Genomic DNA, 27,457 nt, shown 5'->3' with positions numbered 1-27,457 from the left:
TTTTGGGACATCTTCCCCAATTTTGTTCTAGCAAACGTTTTGAATACATTATTATTGTGTTCTCTGATGTATGTCACAAGCACGTGCAAAGTGAAGTTTCAGATAAGAGACTGAACCCCACGCCCAGGATCCTTGATAAACTCAGCCAGCTTAAGAAAAAGTTCAGTTCAGCTATAATCAATTTGGTTTTATTAAAACAAAAGCCACCTCAGATCACTTCACAATACTAATGTATCAAATACACCCAATTATATGATCGAATCCAGATGTTTATTCAGCATCAGCTGCTGTGTAAGGTGTCCTGTGGCATCATCATTGTAATTTGTGCGTTCCACCGAACTTCCGGTTTGTGCGGTCCACCAAAACTTCTGGGTTGTGCGTTCCACCAAACTTCCGGGTTGTGCGGTCCACCGAACTTCCGCGTTGTGCGTTCCACCAGATTTCCGCATTGTGCGTTCCACAGACCGGATAGAGTTCCGCTTATTTTTACTCTGAGATCACACTTCAAGTTCTTCATTTCCACACTCAGCGCAGCCCTTGGAGCTTCCCTGGTTAGTGGACGTAGTAACAAATGATCTTGTTACATTTAATAATCTGGAAATCAACATCCGGTTCAGGAAGACTTTAGTAGAAACCACCAAAGAGAGAAGACATTGCTACTGTCCATGTTACTGGGGTGGACACAGGTATTATTATTTGTATTTTTTTTCCTTTTAGATTTTAATGCATTTGCTTTAAATTTTCACATGTGTTTCTCTTATTGATTTATTTTTCATTGTAGTTTTTTTTTTTTAATGGATTATTTTCAAAGGTTTATTAAAGATAGGCTAGGACTAGACTATACAGCGCAGATGGACCTGGGACGTCACACCCACGTGACCCGGCCTGAAAGGGGGAGGGGCGGGGATGCTAACGGGGGACCAAAAGTGTCCCCTCGCAGGCTCGCTGCGCTGGCCACGCTTCGGGCACGGTGGCTCGCTGCGCTCGCCACAAATATTTATTCCCCCTCTATGCCTTAGTGGATGGTAAAGCAGGGGCGGTCCAGCCTCCTGCAGCGGTCACGTGGTGGATACATCACAGAGGTCCTTTCTCCAACTAGGAAATAGCAGCAACCATTAAAGATACTGTAATGAGAACAAGTATAACTGAGAGGAGAGCATTCCTAATATAGCTTAAACTAGACACTGTAAAAAAAACTTTCACCTGCTCAGCAATTGGGCTGTAAGAAAATGGCCCACAATACATGAAGATAAAAGTGAGGGAGACAAGTAGATGAAATAGGAAAAGTGAGGGGATGAATTGGCTGGCACAAGACTTACTGTATACCTCTTTTTCACGAAAAACATGGGTCTGACCTGGATTTTCAGACATGGTTCCAACCCAGGTCAGACACCATTTACACAGCACCATCGATTTGGGTTATTCTCAGGTCAGCCCCGTTCACAATGAACCTGGGTCTGCCCTGCTAAACTTGTGATGTCATAAAATGTGGGAGGTGACTGCTCCACAACCACCAATCAGCTCATTTTAGGCATGACCCAGGTCGGTTAACCTGGGTTGCGCCGTTTACACTGCACCATTACCCAGGTCCATCCTGGGTCAGACCCTGGTAGCTACCTGGGTTGGATTGCCAGGTCACTTGACCTGGGTTATTTTTCAGGGACCCTTTTACACTGAGCTACGACCCGGGTAGACCCAGCAAAAATCCAGGTTTTTGCTCTGGTGTAAAAGGGGTATTACAGTATGTGGTGGGGTAAAGGTGGACTAGAAGTGAGCCAAGGTACCACCATTTTCGCACAGGCACCTGTTTACCTAAAATTAGTAGAGTGTCATATTTGTTTTGTTTCCAATTATCCCGTTTAGAATATTTGTGAGCTGCTGAATATGTACTGATCCAGAGAAACAAACGCTGATGGCGGCCAAATTTTAATATTCTGCGATTTGAGGGTACCAGTGCAATTTTGGGATGTAAGCCGCTAGATCTGAAGTGGTAATTAGTTTTTCTACTTCAGGGTCCATAGGGTATCCACAGGATACCTTGGGGTATAGGTGTGACGTCAGTCGCAGGGCACCAAAGAGTTAAGCTTTCAGCCTCCCAGGATGCACTAGGTCCCCCTCCTATACCCCGCCCCCGGGCCAAGGCACCTCAGTTTAGTTTGGTGCCCGGCCGGAGTCGGGTGCACCTGTTGGAGTGGGGGCTAGAAGAGCCCCTGAAGCTTTTTCTTCATGCAGCTGTGGCTGCACATCTGGATGAACAGCATGGACAGTCAGTCCTGACGTCCATGCTGTCTTCCCTACACCCCGCCGGTACCAGAACGCCGGTACTGATCCGGGGATGCTGGTGGGCGTCTGGGGTCACAGCTAGCGGTGACCCCAGATGCTCCGGACCATGGCCGGATTCAAGGGGGACAGAGGTAAGCAGCGGGGTCCCGCGGTGGGTCCCCGCTGATCACATGGTCCTAAGTCCCCAGGCAGGGGGCTCCCTGGGGACTGGCTGCAGCGTGGAGCCAGGCGACCAACCTGCGCTTCCACTACCCCCTGGGACAGCGGACCGCAGCAGAGCGGTAGCGCTGCGGCGTCCCAGGGGTTAAATGCATGTCAGGGGAGCGCGCCTTCCCTGTCTCACAGCCGGCGCCTCCCCCGCTGCACACAGCCCTCTCTGCACTGTGCGGACTGGTCCTGTGTCAGCGCTCCTCCCCCAGGCCAGCTTCTCTCTGCTCCTCGGTGGCCATCTTCTCTGCAACGCATGGTGAACGCTGCTGGAAGTCTGGAAGGAAGCATCGTGGTCTGGGTCCCCCCGCATACCTCTCCTCCGCTGTGGCTCAGGTCTGTGTATGCAGCGCTGTGTCCTACCAGGCCCTGTGTCTGTGTAGTTGAGTGATCAGCGCTGTTAGTGCAGGAATTGTTATTTCTCTGCATTGTATGTGACTGTGCTAGCGCTGCCTGTAACTTTTCTTCTCTAAACTGTCAGCTTTATTACTGTCCCTGTTCTTTCTGCTAAAGCCCTTGCGGTGCGGTGCTGCAGGGTGGTCTCTCGCCTATTTAATACTTAATTGGTGAGAGAGGTCACATACGTGGTGCCATAATGTCTGAAAGTGATTTTCCCCTCCGGCTACAGTGTACCACGTGCAAAGTACCGTTAGCGGAGGGGGAGGGTAGCGCGGAGGGCCTTTGCCGGCAGTGTTTGTCCATGGCGCGGCCTATTACGGTTACAGCACCGGTACAGGAGCCGCCCTGGGCTTGTTTCGCTCAGGCGTTAACAGCTTTAGTGGGCCAGTTAGCTCCGCAGCCCGCGTTTACTCCGATGGGTTTGTCCCAGCAGTCTGTGGTGTCGTCACCCATGCAGGGGTTCCCACGACAATTGGTGGTACCCCACAGTCTCCCTATTTCCCCGCTCCCGGGTTCTCAGGAGCCAGCGTGGGTTAACTCCCTGACGAGTTCTGTACAGCACTTGTCGGATGTGTTGCAAGGGGAGTCTGTGATGCGGCCTCATAAAAGGCCGGTGGCGTCTCTGTCCGCTCCTTATGAGGATGACGAAGGGACGTCTGATGATGGGGAGATTCTGGATCCTTACGATCAGGAACCTTTCCATACTAAGGACGCTGATGCTAAGTCCAAAGTATATATTCCTGGACTTATTCGGGCGGTCCGCACAGCCTTGGTGATTGAGGACGAAGTTCCCCCAGCGGCTAAATCTAAGTATGCCTTTTTCAAAGATGTGAAGGGCGATGCCACAGTCTTTCCTCTTTCGGGTCAGTTGGTGGACCATTTAGAGGAGGCGTGGAAACAACCTGGCAAAAGATACCAGCCGCAGAGACGCCTGGCGGTGGCTTATCCGTTCGCGGATAATTATTTTGCGAAGTGTGAATCCCCTCCACAGGTGGATTCTCACGTGACCCGTCTTGTCCGTAGTGCCACATTGCCGATGCCATCCATGTCCTCCCTTAAGGATGCTACGGACCGCAAGGTAGAAATCTGCCTGAAGTCCGCTTATTCCCTTGCAGGGGGGGCAGCACGGCCGGCTATGGCCATTTGCTGGGTTGCCAGAGCGATGGAGCGCTGGGCGGATTCATTAGAGGCTTCTTTTGAATCCGACTGTCCGGCCGAACAGGCGGAGTTGATTGGCAATCTCCGTGATTCGGCCACCTACATCAACGAGGCGGCTCTATACATTAGTACTCTGGTGTCTAGAATTTCTTCAGCAGCGGTAGCTGCTCGTCGCACCTTGTGGCTGCGATCCTGGAAGGCGGACGCAGATCCAAGAAAGGTCTGGAAGCGTTGCCGTTTACCGGAGAAGTTCTCTTCGGTCCGGATCTGGATAAGATTGTGGCCACGTTGGCGGCAGCCAAATCTGCTTGTCTCCCGTCGGCCGCTGCTCCTTCTGGTTCTGGACCATCGTCCTTTCGGTCATATAGGGCCCAGGGCAGGCCCAAACCACAGTCGTTTCCTCGACAGGCTGGCCCTAAGAAATCGGTCAAGCCCCGGAAACAGGCATGGAGTACCAGACGTCCGGCCCCCAAGCCAGATGACAAGCCTGCGGCCTGACGGTCCGGGTCTCCCCTTGGGGGATCCCAGGGTGGGAGGCCGCCTGCTGCAGTTCTCCCGGTGTTGGTCGTTCACTACGACAGACACTTGGGTTCTGGAGGTGGTCTCTCAAGGGTACGCCCTCTCCTTCCGGCACAGACCCCCGGCTCGATTCTTCACCACGGGTCTACCATCAGACCGGAACAAGGCTACGGAGCTGCGGAAGGTATTGCACACTATGCTCCAGGCTGGAGTTATAGTGCCTGTTCCATTCTCCCAGAGGGGCCAGGGTTTCTATTCAAATCTATTTTTGGTACAGAAACCCAATGGGTCATATCGTCCGATTCTCAACCTCAAAGCACTCAACAAGTCTTTGCGGGTCCCGAAGTTTCGGATGGAGACCCTACGGTCCATCATTCTGGCGCTGGAACCTGGGGACTACATGGTGTCATTGGACATACAGGACGCTATGGCGGTCATGGCGGCTTCTCTGCGGCTGCAAGGAGTCCGCATGTTGCCGTACTTGGACGACCTGTTATTGGTGGCAGGATCTCCAGAGCTCCTGTTACACCACTTGGACCTGACCATTGCACTGCTGCAACGGCACGGCTGGCTAATCAACTGGCAGAAGTCCACTCTAATCCCGTCTCGGAGGATTCTGCATCTTGGAGCCTTATTGGACTCGGGACAGCAAAGGATCTTCGTGACGGAGGACAAGATCTCTGCTTTACAGTCAAGGGTGCGCAGTTGTCTGCACAGCCGCCGGGTGTCCTTACACTCGGCGATGAGGTTACTGGGCTCCATGGTGTCGGTGTTCGACATGGTGGAATACGCCCAGTTTCACTCCAGACCTCTGCAGCACCTGATCCTGTCCAAGTGGAACGGGCTGCCTCAGTCTCTGAAGTTCCAGACGATTGTGCTCACCCCGGAGGTTCGCCTGTCCCTTGCGTGGTGGTTAAAGACGACCCACCTCAACAAGGGACGTCCGTTCTGGGTTCCAAATTGGGTCCTGTTGACAACGGACGCCAGTCTTCGGGGCTGGGGAGCAGTTTCGGGTCCACACTTGTTCCAGGGCAGGTGGACACCGACAGAAGCGGAGCTTCCAATAAATATCTTGGAACTCCGTGCGGTCTTCAATGCTCTCCTGCAGGCATAGCGGTTTCTCCAGGGTCACCCGGTGCAGGTCCAGTCGGACAATGCTACCACCGTGGCCTACATAAACAGGCAAGGAGGAACTCGCAGTCGGGCGGCTCTCGTAGAGGTCTCTCGGATCCTGGTTTGGGCGGAGCACAATCTTCCGGCCATATCAGCGGTCTTCATCCCGGGAGTGCTAAATTGGGAGGCGGACTTTCTAAGTCGCCAGGACGTTCATCCAGGGGAATGGTCCCTGCACCCGGACGTTTTTCAACTACTGGTGGACAGGTGGGGTCTTCCAGAAATCGACCTCATGGCGTCCCGGCACAACAACAAGTTGCCGGTGTACGGGTCTCGCACAAGAGACGAAGGGGCGTCTCTGGTGGATGCTCTGTCCGTCCGGTGGACGTTCAGGTTCGCATACCTGTTCCCTCCGGTCTCCCTTCTTCCACGGGTAATCCGGAAATTCAAACAGGAAGGAGGGACGCTCCTGTTGATAGCTCCCGCGTGGCCCAGACGGCACTGGTTCTCAGACCTTCAGGGTCTGTCCGTGGACAGTCCTCTGCGGTTGCCGCTACGACCGGACCTTCTGTCTCAGGGTCCTTGTCTTCACCCGGACCTGACTCGGCTGTCTTTGGCGGCGTGGCTGTTGAGACGGCCATGCTGAGGTCCTGGGGGTTTTCCAGCTCTGTGGTGCGTACCATGTTACGAGCTCGGAAACCGTCTTCCGCGAGGATATACCATCGCGTGTGGCATACGTTCTTCCAGTGGTGTCGACCGAGAGGTTATGCACCGCGGGAGTTTCGTCTGTCTCGGATTCTCGCCTTCCTGCAAGCGGGACTAGATCATGGGCTTCGCCTTGCTTCTTTGAAGGTACAGGTTTCGGCCCTATCTGTCTGGTTTCACCGTAGGATTGCTACAATCCCGGATGTGCGCACCTTTATGCAAGGTGTTCTCCGTATTCAGCCGCCCTTTGTTCCACCTGTGGCGCCTTGGGATTTGGCTGTGGTCCTGAGGGCTCTCCAAGGACCGCCGTTTGAACCACTGGGCTCAGTGGATATTAAATGGCTAACAGCTAAGACTGTTTTCCTTCTGGCCGTTGCTTCAGCCAGACGTGTTTCTGAGTTAGGGGCTCTTTCTTGTAGACCCCCTTTCTTGGTTTTTCATGGGAACAGGGCAGTGCTCCGCACTCGGCCCGAGTTTCTTCCCAAAGTTGTTTCCCAGTTTCATGTTAACGAGGAAATAGTTGTTCCGGCCTTTAACTCACCGGGTCTTTCCGTGGGTGAGGCCTCTTTGGATGTTGTGCGGGCCTTAAGGACTTATGTTGACCGCACTTCTTTGTTTAGGAAGTCGGACGCTTTGTTGTCCTCTATGGCTTCTGTAAAAAGGGTTGGCCTGCTTCAAAGCAAACTTTGGCAGCCTGGATCCGTATGGCTATTTCTGAAGCTTATCTTCATGAAGGCCTACCGGTCCCTCCTTCTCTGAAGGCTCATTCCACTAGGTCTGTGGGTCCTTCGTGGGCAGCTCGACGTGGTGCCTCGGCAGTTCAGATCTGCAAGGCTGCTACGTGGTCTTCTGTCCATACCTTCGTGAGGTATTACAGGTTTGACACCTTCGCCTCTCAGGATGCTTCCTTCGGGTGGCGGATTCTCCTTTCTGCACAGGAGCGTCCCCACCCTTAAAGGATACTGCTTTGGGACATCCCCAAGGTATCCTGTGGATACCCTATGGACCCTGAAGTAGAAAATATGAGATATGGTAAGAACTTACCCTTGTTATCTCTATTTCTACGAAGTCCATAGGGTTCCACAGGACTCCCGCCCTGTCGCACCTGTGCTGCAGATGGGCTTTGCTCTGGTCACCGGTTTTCCGTCTCCCTCTGGTGAGAATGTGATTCTTGTATGTGTCCAGATCTTTGTTCTCTCTCTTCCTTCTCCTCCTCCGGCCTATGGCTTGGTAACTAACTGAGGTGCCTTGGCCCGGGGGCGGGGTATAGGAGGGGGACCTAGTGCATCCTGGGAGGCTGAAAGCTTAACTCTTTGGTGCCCTGCGACTGACGTCACACCTATACCCAAAGGTATCCTGTGGAACCCTATGGACTTCGTAGAAATAGAGATAACAAGGGTAAGTTCTTACCATATCTCATATTTTTTCATACAAAACCAGGTTGTTTTTCCCTTAAAACTAATTGCCAGTTTCAGTCTAGTAGCTATATTGCCAAAATCGCGTCAGTGCCCACAAATCACAGGGTTCCTCATAAAAGAAAATAACAGGGATTGTAATCCCCTTTATATGGACATTGCTGATTTTCTCCTGGGAAGAGTGCTGTATTGGTCGTTCTCACGGGAGAGTGCTGTATTGGTCATTCTCACGGGAAGAGTGCTGTATTGGTTGTTCTCACGGGAAGAGTGCTGTATTGGTCGTTCTCATGGGAAGAGTGCTGTATTGGTCGTTCTCACGGGAAGAGTGCTGTATTGGTCGTTCTCACGGGAAGAGTGCTGTATTGGTCGTTCTCACGGGAAGAGTGCTGTATTGGTCGTTCTCACGGGAAGAGTGCTGTATTGGTCGTTCTCACGGGAAGAGTGCTGTATTGGTCGTTCTCACGGGAAGAGTGCTGTATTGGTCGTTCTCACGGGAAGAGTGCTGTATTGGTCGTTCTCACGGGAAGAGTGCTGTATTGGTCGTTCTCACGGGAAGAGTGCTGTATTGGTCGTTCTCACGGGAAGAGTGCTGTATTGGTCGTTCTCACGGGAAGAGTGCTGTATTGGTCGTTCTCACGGGAAGAGTGCTGTATTGGTCGTTCTCATGGGAAGAGTGCTGTATTGGTCGTTCTCATGGGAAGAGTGCTGTATTGGTCGTTCTCACGGGAAGAGTGCTGTATTGGTCGTTCTCCTGGGAAGAGTGCTGTATTGGTCGTTCTCCTGGGAAGAGTGCTGTATTGGTCGTTCTCCTGGGAAGAGTAATGTGATTGGCTGTTCTCATGGGAAGAGTAATGTGATTGGCTGTTCTCATGGGAAGAGTAATGTGATTGGCTGTTCTCATGGGAAGAGTAATGTGATTGGCTGTTCTCATGGGAAGAGTAATGTGATTGGCTGTTCTCATGGGAAGAGTGATGTTATTGGCTGTTCTCATGGGAAGAGTGCTGTATTAGCTGCTAGCTCCTTGCACTTGTCACAACCTGTGCAGTTCCTCTTTCCTGCCTGGGTTGTCATTCTCTGCTCTTATGCTTCTAGCACACTCAGCTGATGCAACAAACTGCTCGGATACATACCAGAGTGTGCTAGATGCACAAGAGGAGTGAGCAACATCCCAGGCAGGAAAGTGGAACTGCATGGGTTCTGACAGGTGCAGAGTGCTAGAATGAACACTAGTATTGGCTGTTCTCATGGGAAGAGTGCTGTATTGGCTGTTCTCATGGGAAGAGTGCTGTATTGGCTGTTCTCATGGGAAGAGTGCTGTATTGGCTATTGTCATGCTGCAGCAATATATAATTACTGCAGAAAAAGTAGGACAAACTATTTTACAGTCACCCAACAGCCGATGGGCACTAGATCCTAGCGTGACCACCAACATGTGCCTTCTGCACATGCACGGCTCACCCACCCTCACGTCTCTCTCCACGCCGCACCGAGGAGCAGAAAGAGGAGCATGGACACTGAAGAGAAGGTAAGTCAGTGGGGGCTGGAGGTGTTGGCTGGAGTGACGGGGCTGAAGAGAAAGGGGGCTGGTGTGTCAGGGGGGAGGTGTGATGGGGGCTGGTGTGACAGAGGGGGTAGTGCAATGGAGCTGGAGTGACAAGGGGGCTGGAGTGACAAGGGGGCTGGAGTGACAAGGGGGCTGGAGTGACAAGGGGGCTGGAGTGACAAGGGGGCTGGAGTGACAAGGGGGCTGGAGTGACAAGGGGGCTGGAGTGACAATAGGCTGGTGTGACGGGGCTGGTGTGACAGGGGGCTGGTGTGACAGGGGGCTGGTGTGACAGTAGGGTGGTGTGACAGAGGGCTGGTGTGACAGGGAGCTGGTGTAACAGTAGGCTGGTGTGACAAGGGGGCTGGTGTGACAGGGGGCTGGTGTGACAGGGGGCTGGTGTGACAAGGGGGCTGGTGTGACAGGGGCTGGTGTGACAAGGGGGCTGGTGTAACAGTAGGGTGGTGTGACAGGGGGCTGGTGTGACAGGGGGCTGGTGTGACAGGGGGCTGGTGTGACAGGGGGCTGGTGTGACGGGGCTGGTGTGACAAGGGGGCTGGTGTTAAAGTAGGGTGGTGTGATATAGGGCTGGTGTGACAGTAGGGTGGTGTGACGGGGCTGGTGTGACAGTAGGGTGGTGTGACAAGGGGGCTGGTGTGACAGTAGGGAGGTGTGACAGTAGGCTGGTGTGACAAAGGGGCTGGTGTGACAAAGGGGCTGGTGTGACAAAGGGGCTGGTGTGACAAAGGGGCTGGTGTGACAAAGGGGCTGGTGTGACAAAGGGGCTGGTGTGACAAAGGGGCTGGTGTGACAAAGGGGCTGGTGTGACAGTAGGGTGGTGTGACATTAGGGTGGTGTGACAGTAGGGCTGGTGTGACAAGGGGGCTGGGGTGACAGGGGGCTGGTGTTGCTGAGAAACCACCATATAGGTAAGGTGTATTTTTATTGCGTACACACTCAATTTTATTAGTGAAATTGGAATATATATCTAGCCCTCCATACCCCAATTCGATACTGCCCCTAATGTTTATTTTTATTTCCCTCTAATTTAACCCCACATGCTGGACACGCCTCCTCCCTGGCACACTGGGGGGGCGCCGTAGCACGCACCCTGGCCACACGCTACACCTCTGGCCATACTATATCGCTAGATCAATAAAAATAAGTAATAGAGTTATATATTTTGTCATTACCTTTTTTGCAGTAATTATATACAGTTGCAATATCCAATACAGCACTCTTATCATAAGAGCATTGAGTTCTGATAGCAATTGGGAACAAATCACGTGTGGGATTACAATCCCCATTATTATTTTTTATGCAAGACCATAGTGTCCACACAGTTTTTGTAATAAAAGTTACATTTGAATCGATTCATTTACAAGACATCCATTAGTAACTGTTTTTAAATGTTGCCAGGTGGGTTCCCTATGTAAAAATTATATTCTAACAGGTCCCCGGAAGTCCCTATGAGGAAACATAGACATTTGACTGTAGAAGCAACTCTGGTTAATTAGCAAAGCAGTGAGAAGTAATCGGGCAAAGAGTAGATTACAGCCTAATTGTTTCCTGTGGTTACCATCTATTGTTAAACTTTGGTTCCCAGTAGACTTTCAGGAGCAGGACCTAGCCGGACACTTGGAGTAGGAAAAAGGGGATGGAACCTGGTAGTGTGTCCCCTTCCCAGATGGTTTTTCTACTTATGGAAGGACTCTGTGATGTATTCTGCTATGTATTATATTGCTGTGAAGACCCTTGGATTTATTCTTGGTCCTTGGACTTTGTGTTGGACCCCTACGTTATCCTGCCTGATAGCAGTTGGTACCTGGGACTTTAGTCATGGTATCTCACCTGGCATTTTTTAATGTGTGATTTATAGATTCGGAGTGTTAAGTTGGACTCACATCTAAAGATTATCGTTCCAACCAGCCAACTAGTTGTCTGGTTGGAAGAAAGATCTAGTAATGGTGACAGTGGAGATCATCACGCTCTAAGCCAGGCATATTTTCTCCATTTGAAAGTTATGCTCTCATCCTACAGTGCTGCCCTTTCCCTCTCTGAACAGTCAGTCATATTTCTAGAACCTCACCTCCTCCCAGTCCTCAAATCCCCAGCGTCTCTTTACCACCTTCAATTCCCTCCTCTGGCCACCCCCTCCTCGTCTCCCCTCTTCGCTCTCTGCCCTTGACTCTGCTACCTACTTTACGTCTAAAATTGATACATCATATCCAAACAGTCTCCCAGCTCTCCACCTCCTCCTTTCCTGGATCACCGCTCCCCATGCACTTTACCGACTCTAACATCCTTCTCCCCTGTATCTGGAGAGGAAGTCGTGACCCTATCCCCTCCCGTCTTCTCCGCTACCTCTCTCCTTCTGCCTGCTTCCATCTTGCCCACCTCCTTAATCTCTCCCGCTCATTAGACACTGTCCCTTTTGCATTCAAGCATGCCCTTGTTTCCCCCATTCTTAAAAAAACCTACCCTTGAGCCAAACATTCTCTCTTACTATCGTCCCATCTCTCGCCTCCCTTTTGCCTCCAAACTCCTTGAGCATATTATTTACAACCACCTTACCGCCTTTCTTTCCTCCCACTCCCTCCTTGACCCTTTTCATTCTGGCTTCCATTCTCTCCACTCCACTGAAACTGCCCTCACGAAAATCAGCAGCACCCACATCCAAGGGCCACTACTCTCTGCTCGTTCTCCTTGATCTCTCTGCTGCTTTCGACACTGTGGACCACCATCTCCTGCTGCAAATCCTTCACTCCCATGGTCTTTGTGACACTACCCTCTCCTGGCTGTCCTCCTACCTCTCTGTCCAATCCTTCTCTGTATCCTCTCATGACTCCTCCCCCCCCTCCCATAGCCTCTTACAGTAGGTGTTATCCAATATTGTTTTTGGACCCCTCCTATTCTCCCTCTATATGTCCTCTCTAGGTGAACTCATCAGCTCCTTTGACATCCAATATAATCTCTATGCTGAGGATACTCAGATGTACCTCTCCTCCCTTGATCTCTCCCCCTCTCTACTGACTCGTATCTCCAACTATCTCTCTACTATCTCTTCCTAGATGTCCCAGCGATTTCTTAAACTTAATATGTCTGAGCTGATCATCTTCCCACCCTCCCACATAACCTCACTTCCCACTATTTCTTTATCAATTGATGGCACAACTATCTCATCTTGCCCAAAAGTGTGCTGTATTTGAGTTATTTTGGACTCATCCCTCTCCTTCAAACCACATATCCAGAACCTCTCGCAGTCCTGTCGTTTCAATCTCAAAAATATTTCCAAGATCAGGCCCTATCTCACCCAGGATGCTACTAAAACCCTAAAACCCTCATACACTCACTGGTCATCTCCAGATTGGATTACTGTAACCTCCTCCTGTCTGGCCTCCCCAAATCCCATCTCTCTTCTCTTCAGTCTGTCCTCAGTGCTGCTGCTCGGCTCATCTTCCTCTCCAAAAGCTCTACATCTTCCTCCCCTCTTCTACAAGCCCTCCACTGACTCCCCTTCCCTTTCAGAACCCAATTTAAGAATCTCACACTCTTACAAAGCCCTCATCCATTTATATCTCTGATCTCATCTCCCTTCACTCTCCTGTCCACCCTCTTCGTTCAGCAGATGCACGCTGCCTTTCATGCCAACTGATTACTTCCTCCCTCTCCCACCTCCTCGATTTTGCACGTGCTGCTCTCCACCTCTGGAACTCTCTCCCTCTCTACAATCATTCAAACGGACTCTCAAGACCCACTACTTAATTAATGCCTTCCAGCTCTCATCCTGACTTGCTGCTACATGTTCCTTCCTCCCTGTCTACCCCATCTGTGTGACGCCTGTTTGTCTGCCCCTCCCTTTTAGAATGTAAGCTCTTATGAGCAGGGCCCTCTACCCTCTTGTGCTTCTCCTTACATTACTTTCATCTACTTCTTACTCCTCACTAGGGCACTAGGGTTGCTTATGCTCTGCTGCTTATGTGGGTGTTATGGTCGCCAATGTAGCAATGTATATTATCCATGTCCTTGTCCTGCACTGTTTTGTATTGTACTGTAAGTCACTGGTCAACTTTTTGTTTATGTACTTTGTAAGGTGCCATATAAATAAATGATTATACATTAATAATAATAGGAGCAAACTACAATCGGGCATTTGCTCCCAAACCACGGACAGTGGACGAAAACAGACATTCAGACAAGTTTAGATAATTCCGTTTGATCTAACCAACTTGTCGGAACATCCGTTTTCCATCATTTGGGAGCAAAACGCTGACTGTCATTTTCTCCCATATAGTACTAGATTTTTGTTCCAATCAGTCAACTAGTTGGTTGGAACGATAATTTTTAGATGTGTGGCCGGCTTAACTTTATTTACATAAAATACATATTGTTTTGTTTCCAACTTGGTTACCTTCAAGATCTAAAGAACTCCTGAGGGAAATGTGTCCTTTTACCAGCATAATAGCTGGTTAGAGATAGTGAAGCGGTGTTGGTTAAACGCTGGTCTCTTCCCAGTCTGTCTCGAAACGCTTTAGAAATGAACACTATGCCAGTAGCAATAATCCACTAGGAACAAACTACAAGAGCTGATACTCTACTAGGAGTGCCTCATAGGATACGTATCTTTATTAGTTGGTTAGGGGCAGGCTTTTTACAAAACTAAAACTTTATATGCTAATATAAATGAGTCCATTTATAGATTGATCTGTGGATCCTGGTGAAGTTGAAGTCCATCCATAAGGTAGAAAGAACTGTAGAGAGTCTATCTGACTAACTGAGAATGGACGACGACCTTCATATGACAGAGAGAATATTAACTCTTACCCTGGATTTCATCAGTCTGCTGCATGGAGAGGTGAGAGGTTCTGGGAAAGTCACAGTGACATCACTCTTATCTCTATTAGTAACACAGAAACTTGACTGGGGAGGTGAGGGGTTCTGGGAGTATTACAGTGACATCACTCTTTTCTATATTATTAATAGAGGGACCTGACTGGGGAGGTGAGGGATTGTGAAAGTGTCACAGTGACATCACTATTATCTCTATTACTAACACAGGGACATGACTGGGGAGGTGCGGGAACTTGGGAGTGTCACAGTGACATCACTCTTATACCTATTACTAACACATGGACCTGACTGGGGAGGTGAGGGGAGGCTAGGAGTGTCACAGTGACATCACTATTATCTCTATTACTAACACAGGGACATGACTGGGGAGGTGCGGGAACTTGGGAGTGTCACAGTGACATCACTCTTATACCTATTACTAACACATGGACCTGACTGGGGAGGTGAGGGGAGGCTAGGAGTGTCACAGTGACATCACTTTTATCCCTATTACTAACACATGGACCTGACTGGGGAGGTGAGGGGAGGCTAGGAGTGTCACAGTGACATCACTCTTATCCCTATTACTAACACATGGACCTAACTGGGGAGGTGAGGGGAGGCTAGGAGTGTCACAGTGACATCACTCTTATCCCTATTACTAACACATGGACCTGACTGGGGAGGTGAGGGGAGTCTGGGAGTGTCACAGTGACATCACTATTATCTCTATTATTAACACAGGCACCTGACTAAAGCTGGCCACACACTAGACCAACTTACATCCAACCTGCCAACTTGTTGATTAGTTGGAATGAAAATCTGGTAACGTATGGGAGTAACTGATGATCAGCAATTTGCTCCTAAATGCCAGAAAACAGATGTAAATGGTTGTCAGACAAGTTTGTTACATGTTTGATCTAAACTATTTGTTCGAACAACAGTTTTGGTCCATTTTCCAGCGTTTGGGAGCAAATTGCTGATTGTATTCCTTACCAGATTTTCATTCCAACCAATCAGCTAGTTGGCTGGTTGGACAGATAATCTTTAGATGTGTGGCCAGCTTAAGGACTAGGCGATGGAGTCTATGAGTGTCATATCCCTATCTCTAACACAGGGCCCGTACTGGGGAGGTTATATAGTCTGGGAGAGTCACAGTGACATCACCTTTATCTCTATCTGCCTTGAGAATTGAGTCATTATGTGAGGAACCTGAGTGGGGAATGCTGGGAACATCATAGTGACATCACATCTTACTAATAGCAAGGTTGATCTGTAAAATATGACTAGATATACATCTCCTATAGTGGTCTCTATCAATACACAGGATTACTCAGTAGTGAAGGAGACGTCTGGCAAGTGTGTGAGAGCAAGCCGCCGTCCTGACGTGTCAGTAGGATTGAGTCGAACCCAGATCGGCATAATGGAGCCTCCTCCTTACTCACTGATACATGAGAGCAGCAATGATCAGAAGATTCTAGAACTCAGCAACAAGATCATTCATCTGTTGACTGGAGAGGTGACTGCTGGGAATGGGACATTATACAGTAACACAAGGGGATGTGTCTGGGTGATGACTGTAGCACTCTTTGTTTCCAAACGTAGGTGTGGCACTATTTGAAAAAACACAAGGATCCGCACATGAATATGGAGAGTCACAGGCCCACCACATCACAGGGTAAGAGAAGGATTAACTACAATACAGTTTGTACTGTACACATGGTTTATAATTTGGCCAGAGAAAGAACTGTACTGTACTGTCTTTCCACAGTGTATGATATGTTCTTTGAGCAAGGTTTTAGTCCAGTTAATTGAATGTGTATTGAATTGGTAAGAGCTGTTTATCTCTGTTACATACAGTCAGGTGCATGAATATTGGGACATTGACAGAATTTTCATATTTTGGCCTCTATTCACCACCACAATGGCTTTGAAATGAAACAAACAAGATGTGCTTTAACTGCAGACTTTCAGATTTAATTTGAGGGTAATTATATCCAAATCAGGTGAACGGTGTAGGAATTACAACGGTTTCTATATGTGCCTCCCACTTTTTAAGGGGCCAAAAATAATGGGACTGTCAACTCAAAAGCTATTTCATGGACAGGTGTGGGCTATTCCCTCGTTATTTCATTATCAATTAAGCAGGTAACAGGTCTGGAGTTGATTCTAGGTGTGACATTTGCATTTGGAATCAGTTGCTGTCGACTCTCAATATGAGATCCAAAGAGCTGTCACTATCAGTGAAACAAGCCATCATTAGGCTGAAAAATCAATACAAACCCATCAGAGAGATAGCAAAAACATTAGGTGTGGCCAAATCAACTGTTTGGAACATTCTTAAAAAGAAAGAACGCACCGGAGAGCTCAGCAACACCAAAGACCCGGAAGACCACGGAAAACAACTGTGGTGGATGACAGAAGAATTATTTCCCTGGTGAAGAAAAACCCCTTCACAACAGTTGGCCAAATCAAGAACACTCTCCAGGAGGTAGGTGTATATGTGTCAAAGTCAACAATTAAGAGAAGACTTCACAAGAGTGAATATAGAGGGTTCACCACAAGATGTAAACCATTGGTGAGCCTCAAAAACAGGAAGACCAGATTAGATTTTGCCAAACAACATCTAAAAAAGCCATTACAGTTCTGGAACAACATCCTATGGACAAATGAGACAAAGATCAACTTGTACCAGAGTGATGGGAAGAGAAGAGTATGGAGAAGGAAAGGAACTGCTCATGATCCAAAACATACCACCTCATCAGTGAAGCATGGTGGTGTTAGTGTCATGGCGTGGGCATGTATGGCTGCCAATGGAACTGGTTCCCTTGTATTTATTGATGATGTGATTGCTGACAAAAGCAGCAGAATGAATTCTGAAGTGTTTCGGGCAATATTATATGCTCATATTCAGTCAAATGCTTCAGAACTCATTGGACGGCGCTTCACAGTGCAGATGGACAATGACCCGAAGCATACTGCAAAAGCAACCAAAGAGTTTTTTAAGGCTAAAAAATGGAATGTTATTCAATGGCCAAGTCAATCCCCTGACCTGAATCCGATTGAGCATGCATTTCACTTGATGAAGACAAAACTGAAGGGAAAATGCCCCAAGAACAAGCAGGAACTGAAGACATTTGCAGTAGAGGCCTGGCAGAGCATCACCAGGGATGAAACCCAGCATCTGGTGATGTCTATGAGTTCCAGTTTTCAGGCTATAATTGCCTGCAAAGGATTTGGAACAAAGTATTAAAAAGTGAAAGTTAGATTTAGGATTGTTTAGTTTGTCCCATTACTTTTGGCCCCTTAAAAAGTGGGAGGCACATATAGAAACCGTTGTAATTCCTACACCGTTCACCTAATTTGGATGTAATTACCCTCAAATTAAATCTGAAAGTCTGCAGTTAAAGCACATCTTGTTTGTTTCATTTCAAAGCCATTGTGGTGGTGAATAGAGGCCAAAATATGAAAATTCTGTCAATGTCCCAATATTTATGCACCTGACTGTATATATAAAATATCTTTAGTGTCCAAATGAAATGTACAGTCCAGTACATTCCAGTACATTCACTGTATGCATTGTAGTGTCACTTTCGTAATGTGGTTTGATTTCCCTACCAGCTACATTGCTCCCTCTAACGGCCTTACTCAGTCACATGCAGGGGCAGATTGGGATGGAAAACCAGCCCGGGAAATTTCTGGAGGCAGCCCTAAAGGGGGCGGGTATGTTGAGAAGGTGGGTCTGTTGAAAGGGCGGAGTCTGTGGAGGATGGCAGGATACTCCCTCGTCAGGGCCTGGAGCTGCTTTTGCAAGCCACTGAGGGGAGCAGGGCCAGCAACAGAAATCTGGGTGAATGATACCCTTTTATTTGGGGCCCCCCATCCCCCTGCACTAGGTACAGGCCAGCCAGTTTGAAAGTCTTTTCTTACCTGGTGGTTTCTCTACAACAGGGAACCTCTGAAGAATTTGAACCTCACTGGGCAGCGTCTTCAGCCGGTATTCACTATTCATGTAGAAGGTCACATTGTCTGGAAGATGCTTGTTTATGTAGAAATATAACCCATGTCATCATCATAACCTACAGTAGCAGAAGTTTTTGTGCAGGGCAAAATTAATTTCCCTGATCAAGCAATTTTTGTGTCTCCAGATGCCCGTACGTCTCTCCATCTCCAGGCTCCCCTGTGGTTCTCCAGGCTCCCTCTGTCTCCATCTCCAGGACCCATTGTCTCTCTCCAGAACCCCCTATGTCTCTCCAGGACCCCATGCATTTCTCATCCCCTGGATCCCCATGTCTCTCCATCCCCAGGCCCACCTGTGGCTCTCAGCCTCATTCCCCCAGCCCCAGTGTGTCTCAGCCTCATTCCCTCAGTACCAGTGTGTCTCAGCCTCATTCCCTCAGCACCAGTGTGTCTCAGCCTCATTCCCTCAGCACCAGTGTGTCTCAGCCTCATTCCCCCAGCCCCAGTGTGTGTCTCAGTCCCATTCCCCCAGCCCCAGTGTGTCTCTCAGTCCCATTCCCCCAGCCCCAGTGTGTCTATGTCCCATTCCCCCAGCCCCAGTGTGTCTCTCAGTCCCATTCCCCCAGCCCCAGTGTGTCTCAGCCTCATTCCCTCAGCCCCAGTGTGTCTCAGCCTCATTCCCTCAGCACCAGTGTGTCTCAGCCTCAATCCCTCAGCACCAGTGTGTCTCAGCCTCAATCCCTCAGCCCCAGTGTGTCTCAGCCTCATTCCCTCAGCCCCAGTGTGTCTCTCAGTCCCATTCCCCCAGCCCCAGTGTGTGTCTCTCAGCCCCAAGCCCCAGTGTCTGCAAGCCTCATTATCCAGCCCCAGTGTACCTCTCTCAGCCTTATTCTCCAGCCCCAGTTTGTCTCTCGGCCTCATTTCCCCCCAGTCCTTGTGTATCTCATTCCCAAAGTCCATGTGTCTCAGCATTATTCCCCAGCCCCTGTGTCAGCTCCATCCCCCCCCCCCAGCCCTGCATCATTAGCTTACCCACTCCTCCCCCCAACGTTGTCAGCTCCCCCTCCCCTCCCATCTCCCCCCTGCAGCCAACACTTGCCTGAAGATGCTCTGGCTGTCCACTGCTTGTCCCTGTGGCCAACTGCCGCCGTCATCTGCTGCTCCTCTGGCTGCATGCTGCTTGTGTCTGTGGCCAACGGCGTCACACCGTGCTTGTTTGCAGCATGCACGGAGTAGAGCCGGGCTGCGCAGAGGGGCTGGAGGAGGAGCTGTCAGCTGTGACTGACAGGCTCTGCAAAGGTTTATGGGAGGAGCTGCTGCCGGACGGCAGCTCCCCCGTCGGCCATTTTTTTTTTTAACCATTAGTAAGCTTGGTTGGCACAACACAAGGCTTCAATTCTGAATGCACTGACTTTCAACGGTCACTGCAGTACAATTTATGAGTTCACATTTAAATAGTCCTTAGGGGTACAGGCAGGGATCTGTATTTACTCGATGTCGGATAGGTCAGCTCCTTCTTCTTTGTGTGTGTGCAGCCGGATCTTCTTTAGCCAGGGGGCCACGCCGAAGACTATCCCATCCTGGAATTCCTTTGTCTTACAGTATCAGGGAGAGGGGGAAATGTTTGAGTTTCAGGGGAAGCACATTACATTGCTTAACTGCAACTAAAAGGGATCTAAAACATTATACCAATAATATTACATTTATGTTTACAACAGAGTTGCAGTATTTACCTATAATACAATACAAATTAAATGCTGATTAAAATAAGACTAAACATTAATATACAGTTATGTAACATTATAAATATACTTAAAGTATATTTAAAATAAGAACTTTATATTAATGATATTCCATAACAGCACAGTGTGATGACTTCTGCAGGGTCACCAAAGTTATCCTATTGGAATATAGAACAGAACAAACCCAAGGAATGGTGCAATATTATGAATCACAATAGCATACAGTCAGATCTCATACAATCAGATTGACTAATCATTAATTTGTAACTTATATAAGTATATGCCTTCATCCAAGATATCTATCTTTAACAGTGGCGAGGACTGGTAGGTGGCTATTTAGATGTACAGTGATTCACTGTCTGATTGGCGTGTTATGGGAGTGTCCTCACGCTGGCTGATAGGCGCATCATGGGAGTGTCACGCTGTCTGATGGGGGCGTTATGGGAGTGTCGCGCTGTCTGATGGGCGTGCTATGGGAGTGTCACACTGATGGGCGTTCTATGGGAGTGTCACGCTGTCTGATGGGCGTGCTATGGGAGTGTCACACTGATGGGCGTGCTATGGGAGTGTCACGCTGTCTGATGGGGGTGCTATGGGAGTGTCACACTGTCTGATGGGCGTGCTATGGGAGTGTCACACTGTCTGATGGGCGTGCTATGGGAGTGTCACGCTGTCTGATGGGGGTGCTATGGGAGTGTCACACTGTCTGATGGGCGTGCTATGGGAGTGTCACACTGTCTGATAGGCGCATTATGGGAGTGTCACGCTGTCTGATGGGGGCGTTATGGGAGTGTCGCGCTGTCTGATGGGCGTACTATGGGAGTGTCACACCGTGCTATGGGAGTGCCGCGCTGTCTGATGGGCGTGCTATGGGAGTGTCATGCTGTCTGATGGGGGCGTTATGGGAGTGTCGCGCTGTCTGATGGGCGTGCTATGAGAGTGTCACACTGATGGGCGTGCTATGGGAGTGTCACACTGATGGGTGTGCTATGGGAGTGTCACGCTGTCTGATGGGCGTGCTATGAGAGTGTCACACTGTGATGGGCGTGCTATGGGAGTGTCACACTGTCTGATGGGCGTGGTATGGGAGTGTCACACTGTCTGATGGACGTGCTATGGGAGTGTCACACTGTCTGATAGGCGCATTATGGGAGTGTCATGCTGTCTGATGGGGGCGTTATGGGAGTGTCGCGCTGTCTGATGGGCGTGCTATGGGAGTGTCACACTGATGGGTGTGCCGTGGGAGTGCCACGCTGTCTGATGGACGTGCTATGGGAGTGTCACACTGTCTGATAGGCGCATTATGGGAGTGTCATGCTGTCTGATGGGCGTGCTATGGGAGTGTCACACTGATTGGTGTGCTATGGGAGTGCCACGCTGTCTGATGGGCGTGCTATGGGAGTGTCACACTGTGATGGGCGTGCTATGGGAGTGTCACACTGTCTGATGGGCGTGCTATGGGAGTGTCACACTGTGATGGGCGTGCTATGGGAGTGTCACACTGTCTGATGGGCGTGGTATGGGAGTGTCACGCTGTCTGATAGGCGCATTATGGGAGTGTCACGCTGTCTGATGGGGGCGTTATGGGAGTGTCGCGCTGTCTGATGGGCGTGCTATGGGAGTGTCACACTGATGGGCGTGCTATGGGAGTGCCACGCTGTCTGATGGGCGTGCTATGGGAGTGTCACACTGATGGGCGTGCTATGGGAGTGCCACGCTGTCTGATGGGCGTGCTATGGGAGTGTCACACTGATGGGCGTGCTATGGGAGTGTCACACTGTCTGATGGGCGTGCTATGGGAGTGTCACGCTGTCTGATGGGGGCGTTATGGGAGTGTCGCGCTGTCTGATGGGCGTGCTATGGGAGTGTCACACTGATGGGCGTGCTATGGGAGTGCCACGCTGTCTGATGGGCGTGCTATGGGAGTGTCTCGCTGTCTGATGGGGGTGCTATGGGAGTGCCACGCTGTCTGATGGGCGTGCTATGGGAGTGTCACGCTGTCTGATGGTGGTGCTATGGGAGTGCCACGCTGTCTGATGGGCGTGCTATGGGAGTGTCACACTGATGGGCGTGCTATGGGAGTGCCACGCTGTCTGATAGGCGCATTATGGGAGTGTCGCGCTGTCTGATGGGCGTGCTATGGGAGTGTCACACTGATGGGCGTGCTATGGTAGTGCCACGCTGTCTGAAGGGCGTGCTATGGGAGTGTCACGCTGTCTGATGGGCGTGCTATGGGTTATGGGAGTGTCACACTGATGGCTGTGTTATGGTAGTGTCACGTAATTGGCTGCAAACTCAAGTCACTTAAGCACATGCAGTGGAGGCCAAACTCTGATGGAGATTCTGTCTCTAGCATGGGGCAGGTGGTGCAATGCACATATGCAGGATATGATTTACCACTATGATATTTATAAGTGCATTGTGAAAATTATCCTAGTGATTATAGACAAAATCAACATGCACATTTAGCACTTAATTCATTGTATTAATCTATTCCACTATGGCTGCTTCTTAACATATTATAAAGGAATACTCTTTATTAGGTTACTTCTTATTTCTCTTGGAGTATCTATATACAGTTCCTTGCAAAAGTATTCACCTCCTTTGCATTTTTTATGTTTTGTTGCCACACAACCTGGAATTAAAATGGATTGTTTGAAGGTGTGCATCATTTCATTCACAGAACATGCCTACAACTGTGAATGTGTTTTTTTTATATTGTGAATCAAACAACATTTAGGACAACATAACAGAAAACTTCAGTGTGCATAGCTATTGGATTGAGATCTGGGCTTTGACTAGGCCATTCCAACACATTTAAATGTTTCCCCTGAAACCACTTGAGTGTTGCTTTAGCAGTATGCTTCGGGTCATTGTCCTGCTGGAAGGTGAACCTCCGTCCCAGTCGTCTCAAATCACAGGCAGACTGAAACAGGTTTTGCTCAAGAATATCCCTGTATTTAGCACCATCCATCTTTCCCTCAACTCAAATCAGTTTCCTAGTCCCTGCTGCTGAAATGGTGGTCTTGGGGTGATGGGATGTGTTGGGTTTGCGCCAGACATAGCGTTTTCCTTGGTGGCCAAAAAGTTAAATTTTAGTCTCCTCTGACCAGAGCACCTTCATGCCTTTTGGCAAACTAAAATCGTGTCTTCTTATTTTTATCACTAAGTAATGGCTTTTTTTCTGGCCACTCTTCCATAAAGCCCAGCTCTATGGAGTGTACGGCTTATTGTGGTCACATGCACAGATACACCAGTCTCTGCTGTGGAACTCTGCAGTTCCTTCAGGGTTACCATTGGTCTCTGTGCTGCCTCTTTGATTAATGCCCTCCTTGCCTGGTCTGTGAGTTTTGGTGGACGGCCCTCTCTTGGCAGTTTTGTTGTGGTACCATGTTCTTTCCATTTGATGATGATGGATTTGATGGTGCTCCGGGGGATCATCGAAGATTTGGATATTTTTTTTATAACCCAACCCAGAATTGTACTTCTCAACAACTTTGTCCCTGACTTGTTTGGAGAGCTCCTTGGTCTTCATGCCTTCAAGCCTTTTGCTTAGTGGTGGTGTAGCCTCTGGGGCCATTTAGAAAAGGTGTGTTTATACTAACAGATCATGTGACACTTAGATTTCACACAGGTGGACTTAATTTCACTAATTGTGACTTCTGAAGGTAAATGATTGCACCAGAACTATTGAGGGGCTTCATAGCAAAGGGGGTGATTACATATGCACATGCCAATTTTCAGAATTTTATTTCTAAAGATTTTTTTATATATATTTTTCTCATTTCACTTCACCAAATTAGACTATTTTGTGCAGATCCATCACATAAAATTCAGATAAAAAAAATAAAATAAAATAAAAATTACAGGTTGTAATGTAACAAAAAAGGTAAAAAGTGAAGGGGGGTGAACACTTTTGAAAGGCACTGTATCATTAATTTGGTAGTTATTAAGGACTTTCGCCTTCTCTTAATGTACGTTAATATGGCTGTCCTTTTTTATAGATTTTATAAATAGGACGCTGGGTAATTGTGTCAAGTGGGCAACTCTATTTATATATAATGACCATCCTAAAGACTACCTCATAAGAAAAAGGCCCCTTTGTATTTACCAATTTGTATTCACCAATAGTTTAGCACTTAAATAGATAGGCAATAGGATAATTAGCTATGTAATTTCTTATGCTTTATGGACTCCTTAAAGATGACGTCAGTGAATCGCGTCAAATACAGTCACGTGATCTGGTTAAGTGACATGATCTCCGGGCCTCTGTTGTTACGCTAAGCTCCCCCAGCATAATTAAGCACCAGCACTCAGTGTAGACATCTTTTTTTGGTCACTGAATGCTGCACTACTAATAACTTTATAGGTCTTAAATACGGTGGCCATTTTTGTTTAGCCTATGGCCTATTTCAAGTTTATGTTTACACATTTGTAAATATTTCAATGTATGCTTATATTAGTGCTTTGATAAAACCTGACACTTGTGGGTTTTCAACACTTCATATTAGTTCTTGTTTAGGCATATAAGACTTTTGCTATACTTTTGCCGAGAGTTACTGTAGTGACACCGAGTGGTTGGTCAATTGCCACTGTCCTATTTAAGCACCTCCATTTGGCTCACACCACATGAACTGCATCCCTGAAAAAGTGTTATATACGAAACGCGTTGGGTGTTTACTGCCGCTATCCTGCCATAGCCGATATTGGACTGTAGCTCCCACTCTGAGTGCTGTTGTGATGTGTACTCAGTCTCTTGCTCTTGGGAGTTGTTGAATTATATTTGAAGCTCATTTGTCATTATTTGCATACTTGGTGCAACTACTTAAACCAGTGTAGCTGGAGAGCCACAGGTTGGCCAGGCCTGATCTAGACAAAGAAATGTATATTGCAGCTATGCAGGCAGCTCCTGGAACCAGTCTTATGTAGGAATTTCACTCCCAGGAGCCTTTTCTCCTCTATTATTCTAGTGGTGATATAATCTAACTACAGTGTGTTTCTCTCTACCAGGTACCACTAGATGTACTAAAATATCCGATGGATCCCCCGCTCCTATTTCTTCACTGAATAGCATGACGGAGGATCACAGTATTGGTATACATATCGGGACTACAAAATACTCATCAGTAGATGATCAAAACATGATCAACCGTCTGCAGTATATTACTGAAAAACCAACTTCATTTGAGGAAGAAAACCTCACTGTTAATGACATATATACACCCACAGATCATACATCTGCTCATATTAAGCAGGAATCGGTCTCATGTGATGGAGGAACCCTCACAGACACTGACATGTATACACCCACATATCATACACAGTATACACCTACTCATAGTAAGGAGGAATCGGTCTCATGTGATGGAGGAACCCTCATACACACTGATATGTATATACCCACAGATCATACACAGTATATATCTACTCATATTAAGGAGGAACCAGTCTCATGTGATGGAGGAGACCTCTCCTACATTTATACGCCCACAGGTGATACACCACCGATATCCGTTGACCGCGAGGAACCCCTCATACAAGACCAAATGTATCCACTAGGAGATAATCAATATACTGAGCATGGAACATGCTTACAACAGAACACAGATATTGTTATTCATCAAATGATTCACTCTAAAGACAAATTATATTCTTGTTCTGATTGCGGAAAAGGCTTTAATAATACCTTAGCTCTGGGTAGACATGAAAGGAGTCACACAGTCGAGAGACGATTTTCCTGCACGGAATGTGGGAAATGTTTTACACGTAATTCCAACCTCGTTAAACATAAGAGAATTCACACAGGCGTTAAACCCTATTCTTGCCCTGAGTGCGGTAAGCGTTTTATCGGAAATGCAGAACTTATTTCGCACAGACGGGTCCACACGGGAGAAAAGCCGTATTCGTGCACGGAGTGCGGAAAATGTTTTATCAGAAAACATGATTTTATTATACATGAGAGAATTCATACAGGAGAGAAACCCTATCCCTGCCCTAATTGTTGGAAACGTTTTGTCAGTAGCTCTGATCTGGTTAAGCATCAGAAAGTTCACAAGATGGATAAGCAGTACGCTTGCTATGATTGCGGCAAATGTTTCAGCAGAAGCTCCGATTTTATTAGACATAAGAGAGAACACAAAAGACAGAGGTTACATTCTCACTCTGGAATGAAGGAAATAATCTTATAATCCACATTTGGGGGTGAGATGCACTAAGCCTTGGAGAGTGATAAAGTACCAACCAATCAGCTCCTTTCATTTTTCAAACACAGCCTGGAAACTGACAGGTAGGAGCTGATTGGTTGGTAATTCATCACTCTCCACTTTATAACTTTGCAAGGCTTAGTACATCTCCCCCTTGAGAACCTCGAAGAATTCACACAGAAAATGGACAGTATTTATTTTTTTTATACAATGCTTCGATTACACAGGTCTGCTATAAAAAAGCTTTTTTAACGAATTTATGTGATACGTATAGATTTTTGGTTTCGGAACACGAAAATGACTCCCGATTTTGTATATCACATCACGTTTTTCTGCAAAACGTATTTATGAATAAGTCATTTTTTTCCATATTCTTTAAAGTAATAAATGTATTCTGCCTACATTTATTATAAAACATTGTCTTAAATTAATTAATCGGTAGTATAGAACGTTACAATTCAGTTCTTGTCATAAAACTTCCCCCCGCCCACTGCCAGATTAAGGTCCACATGGGCCTGGAGCTAAAATTCACAAAGGGCCTAAACCCCATACTGTCTAAAGGAACATTGCACACACACAGCAACTACAAGGTGAGCTGGTGAAGGTGGATCCAAATACAACAGATGCAACACAGTTTTGCCCTGTGCAGCTCATTTTAACCCCTGCCTAAAAAAGTTTAGAAATTGGAAAAAATTATGTTATCAAATCCAGTTTAGTAGATCCAAATAAAGTTTTACTTCCACCTCTACATATAAAATTAGGACTGATGAAACAATTTGTAAAAGCACTGCCTAAAGATGGAGAAACTTTCCAATATCTTTGCAACAAATTCCCTAACCTATCCGATGCTAAACTGAAGGAAGGCATTTTTATAGGCCCAGACATTAGAACGTTAATAAAAGATGAACATTTCGGGTGTGTAATGAATATTGTGGAACTTTCGGCATGGGCTTCGTTCAAACAAGTGATTTAAAAAATTTTAGGCAATGTCAAGGATCCAAACTACAAAGAAATTGTCAGGGAAAAGCGTAGTAGTTACAGAAACCTTGGCTGCAATATGAGTTTAAAGGTACATTTTTTGAATTCCCATATTGAGCATTTCACGAATAATCTCGGAGACTACAGTGAAGAACAGGGTGAACGGTTCCACCAAGACGTTAAAAATGTAGAAAGATACCAGGGTCGTTGGGACGTCAGCATGATGGCTGACTACTGCTGGATGATACACAGAGACGACACAGAAAAAGCTTATAAGCGAAAAGCGACAAAACGAAGTTTGAAGACAAAACAAAACAAGATATTAATGATTTTTTCAATAATTATGGTTTTGTTTCTATTATTGTTTGATTTTATTGTTATTTTATCATGTAATTAAGACAA

The 27,457-nt window shown here is 47.6% G+C and overlaps 1 protein-coding gene across 1 annotated transcript; it reads left to right on the top strand.

Annotated features, from left to right (window-relative positions):
• Nucleotides 1-517: 517 nt before the first annotated feature.
• On the top strand, nt 518-27,457 carry LOC148477801 (uncharacterized). The gene is made up of 5 exons (XM_088456210.1): nt 518-686; nt 14,042-14,197; nt 15,500-15,691; nt 15,778-15,850; nt 24,885-27,457. The coding sequence occupies exons 2-5, from the start codon at nt 14,123-14,125 to the stop codon at nt 26,060-26,062; spliced, it is 1,518 nt and encodes a 505-aa protein (XP_088312336.1). The 5' UTR covers nt 518-686; nt 14,042-14,122; the 3' UTR covers nt 26,063-27,457.

The sequence above is a fragment of the Taudactylus pleione genome, unplaced genomic scaffold (genome assembly GCF_031769625.1).
Source record: "Taudactylus pleione unplaced genomic scaffold, aTauple2 ptg000689l, whole genome shotgun sequence".
Lineage (NCBI taxonomy): Eukaryota > Metazoa > Chordata > Amphibia > Anura > Myobatrachidae > Taudactylus > Taudactylus pleione.
Note: the sequence above shows the minus strand (reverse complement) of the source record. Positions and strands in the feature narration are given on the sequence as shown.

Coding starts and splice junctions, on each gene's coding strand:
- LOC148477801 (XM_088456210.1), top strand. CDS start 14,123: ATGGACGACGACCTTCATATGACAGAGAGAATATTAACTCTTACCCTG. Junction 15,692..15,777: donor TTCATCTGTTGACTGGAGAG/GTGACTGCTGGG, acceptor TTCCAAACGTAG/GTGTGGCACTATTTGAAAAA. Junction 15,851..24,884: donor CAGGCCCACCACATCACAGG/GTAAGAGAAGGA, acceptor TCTCTCTACCAG/GTACCACTAGATGTACTAAA.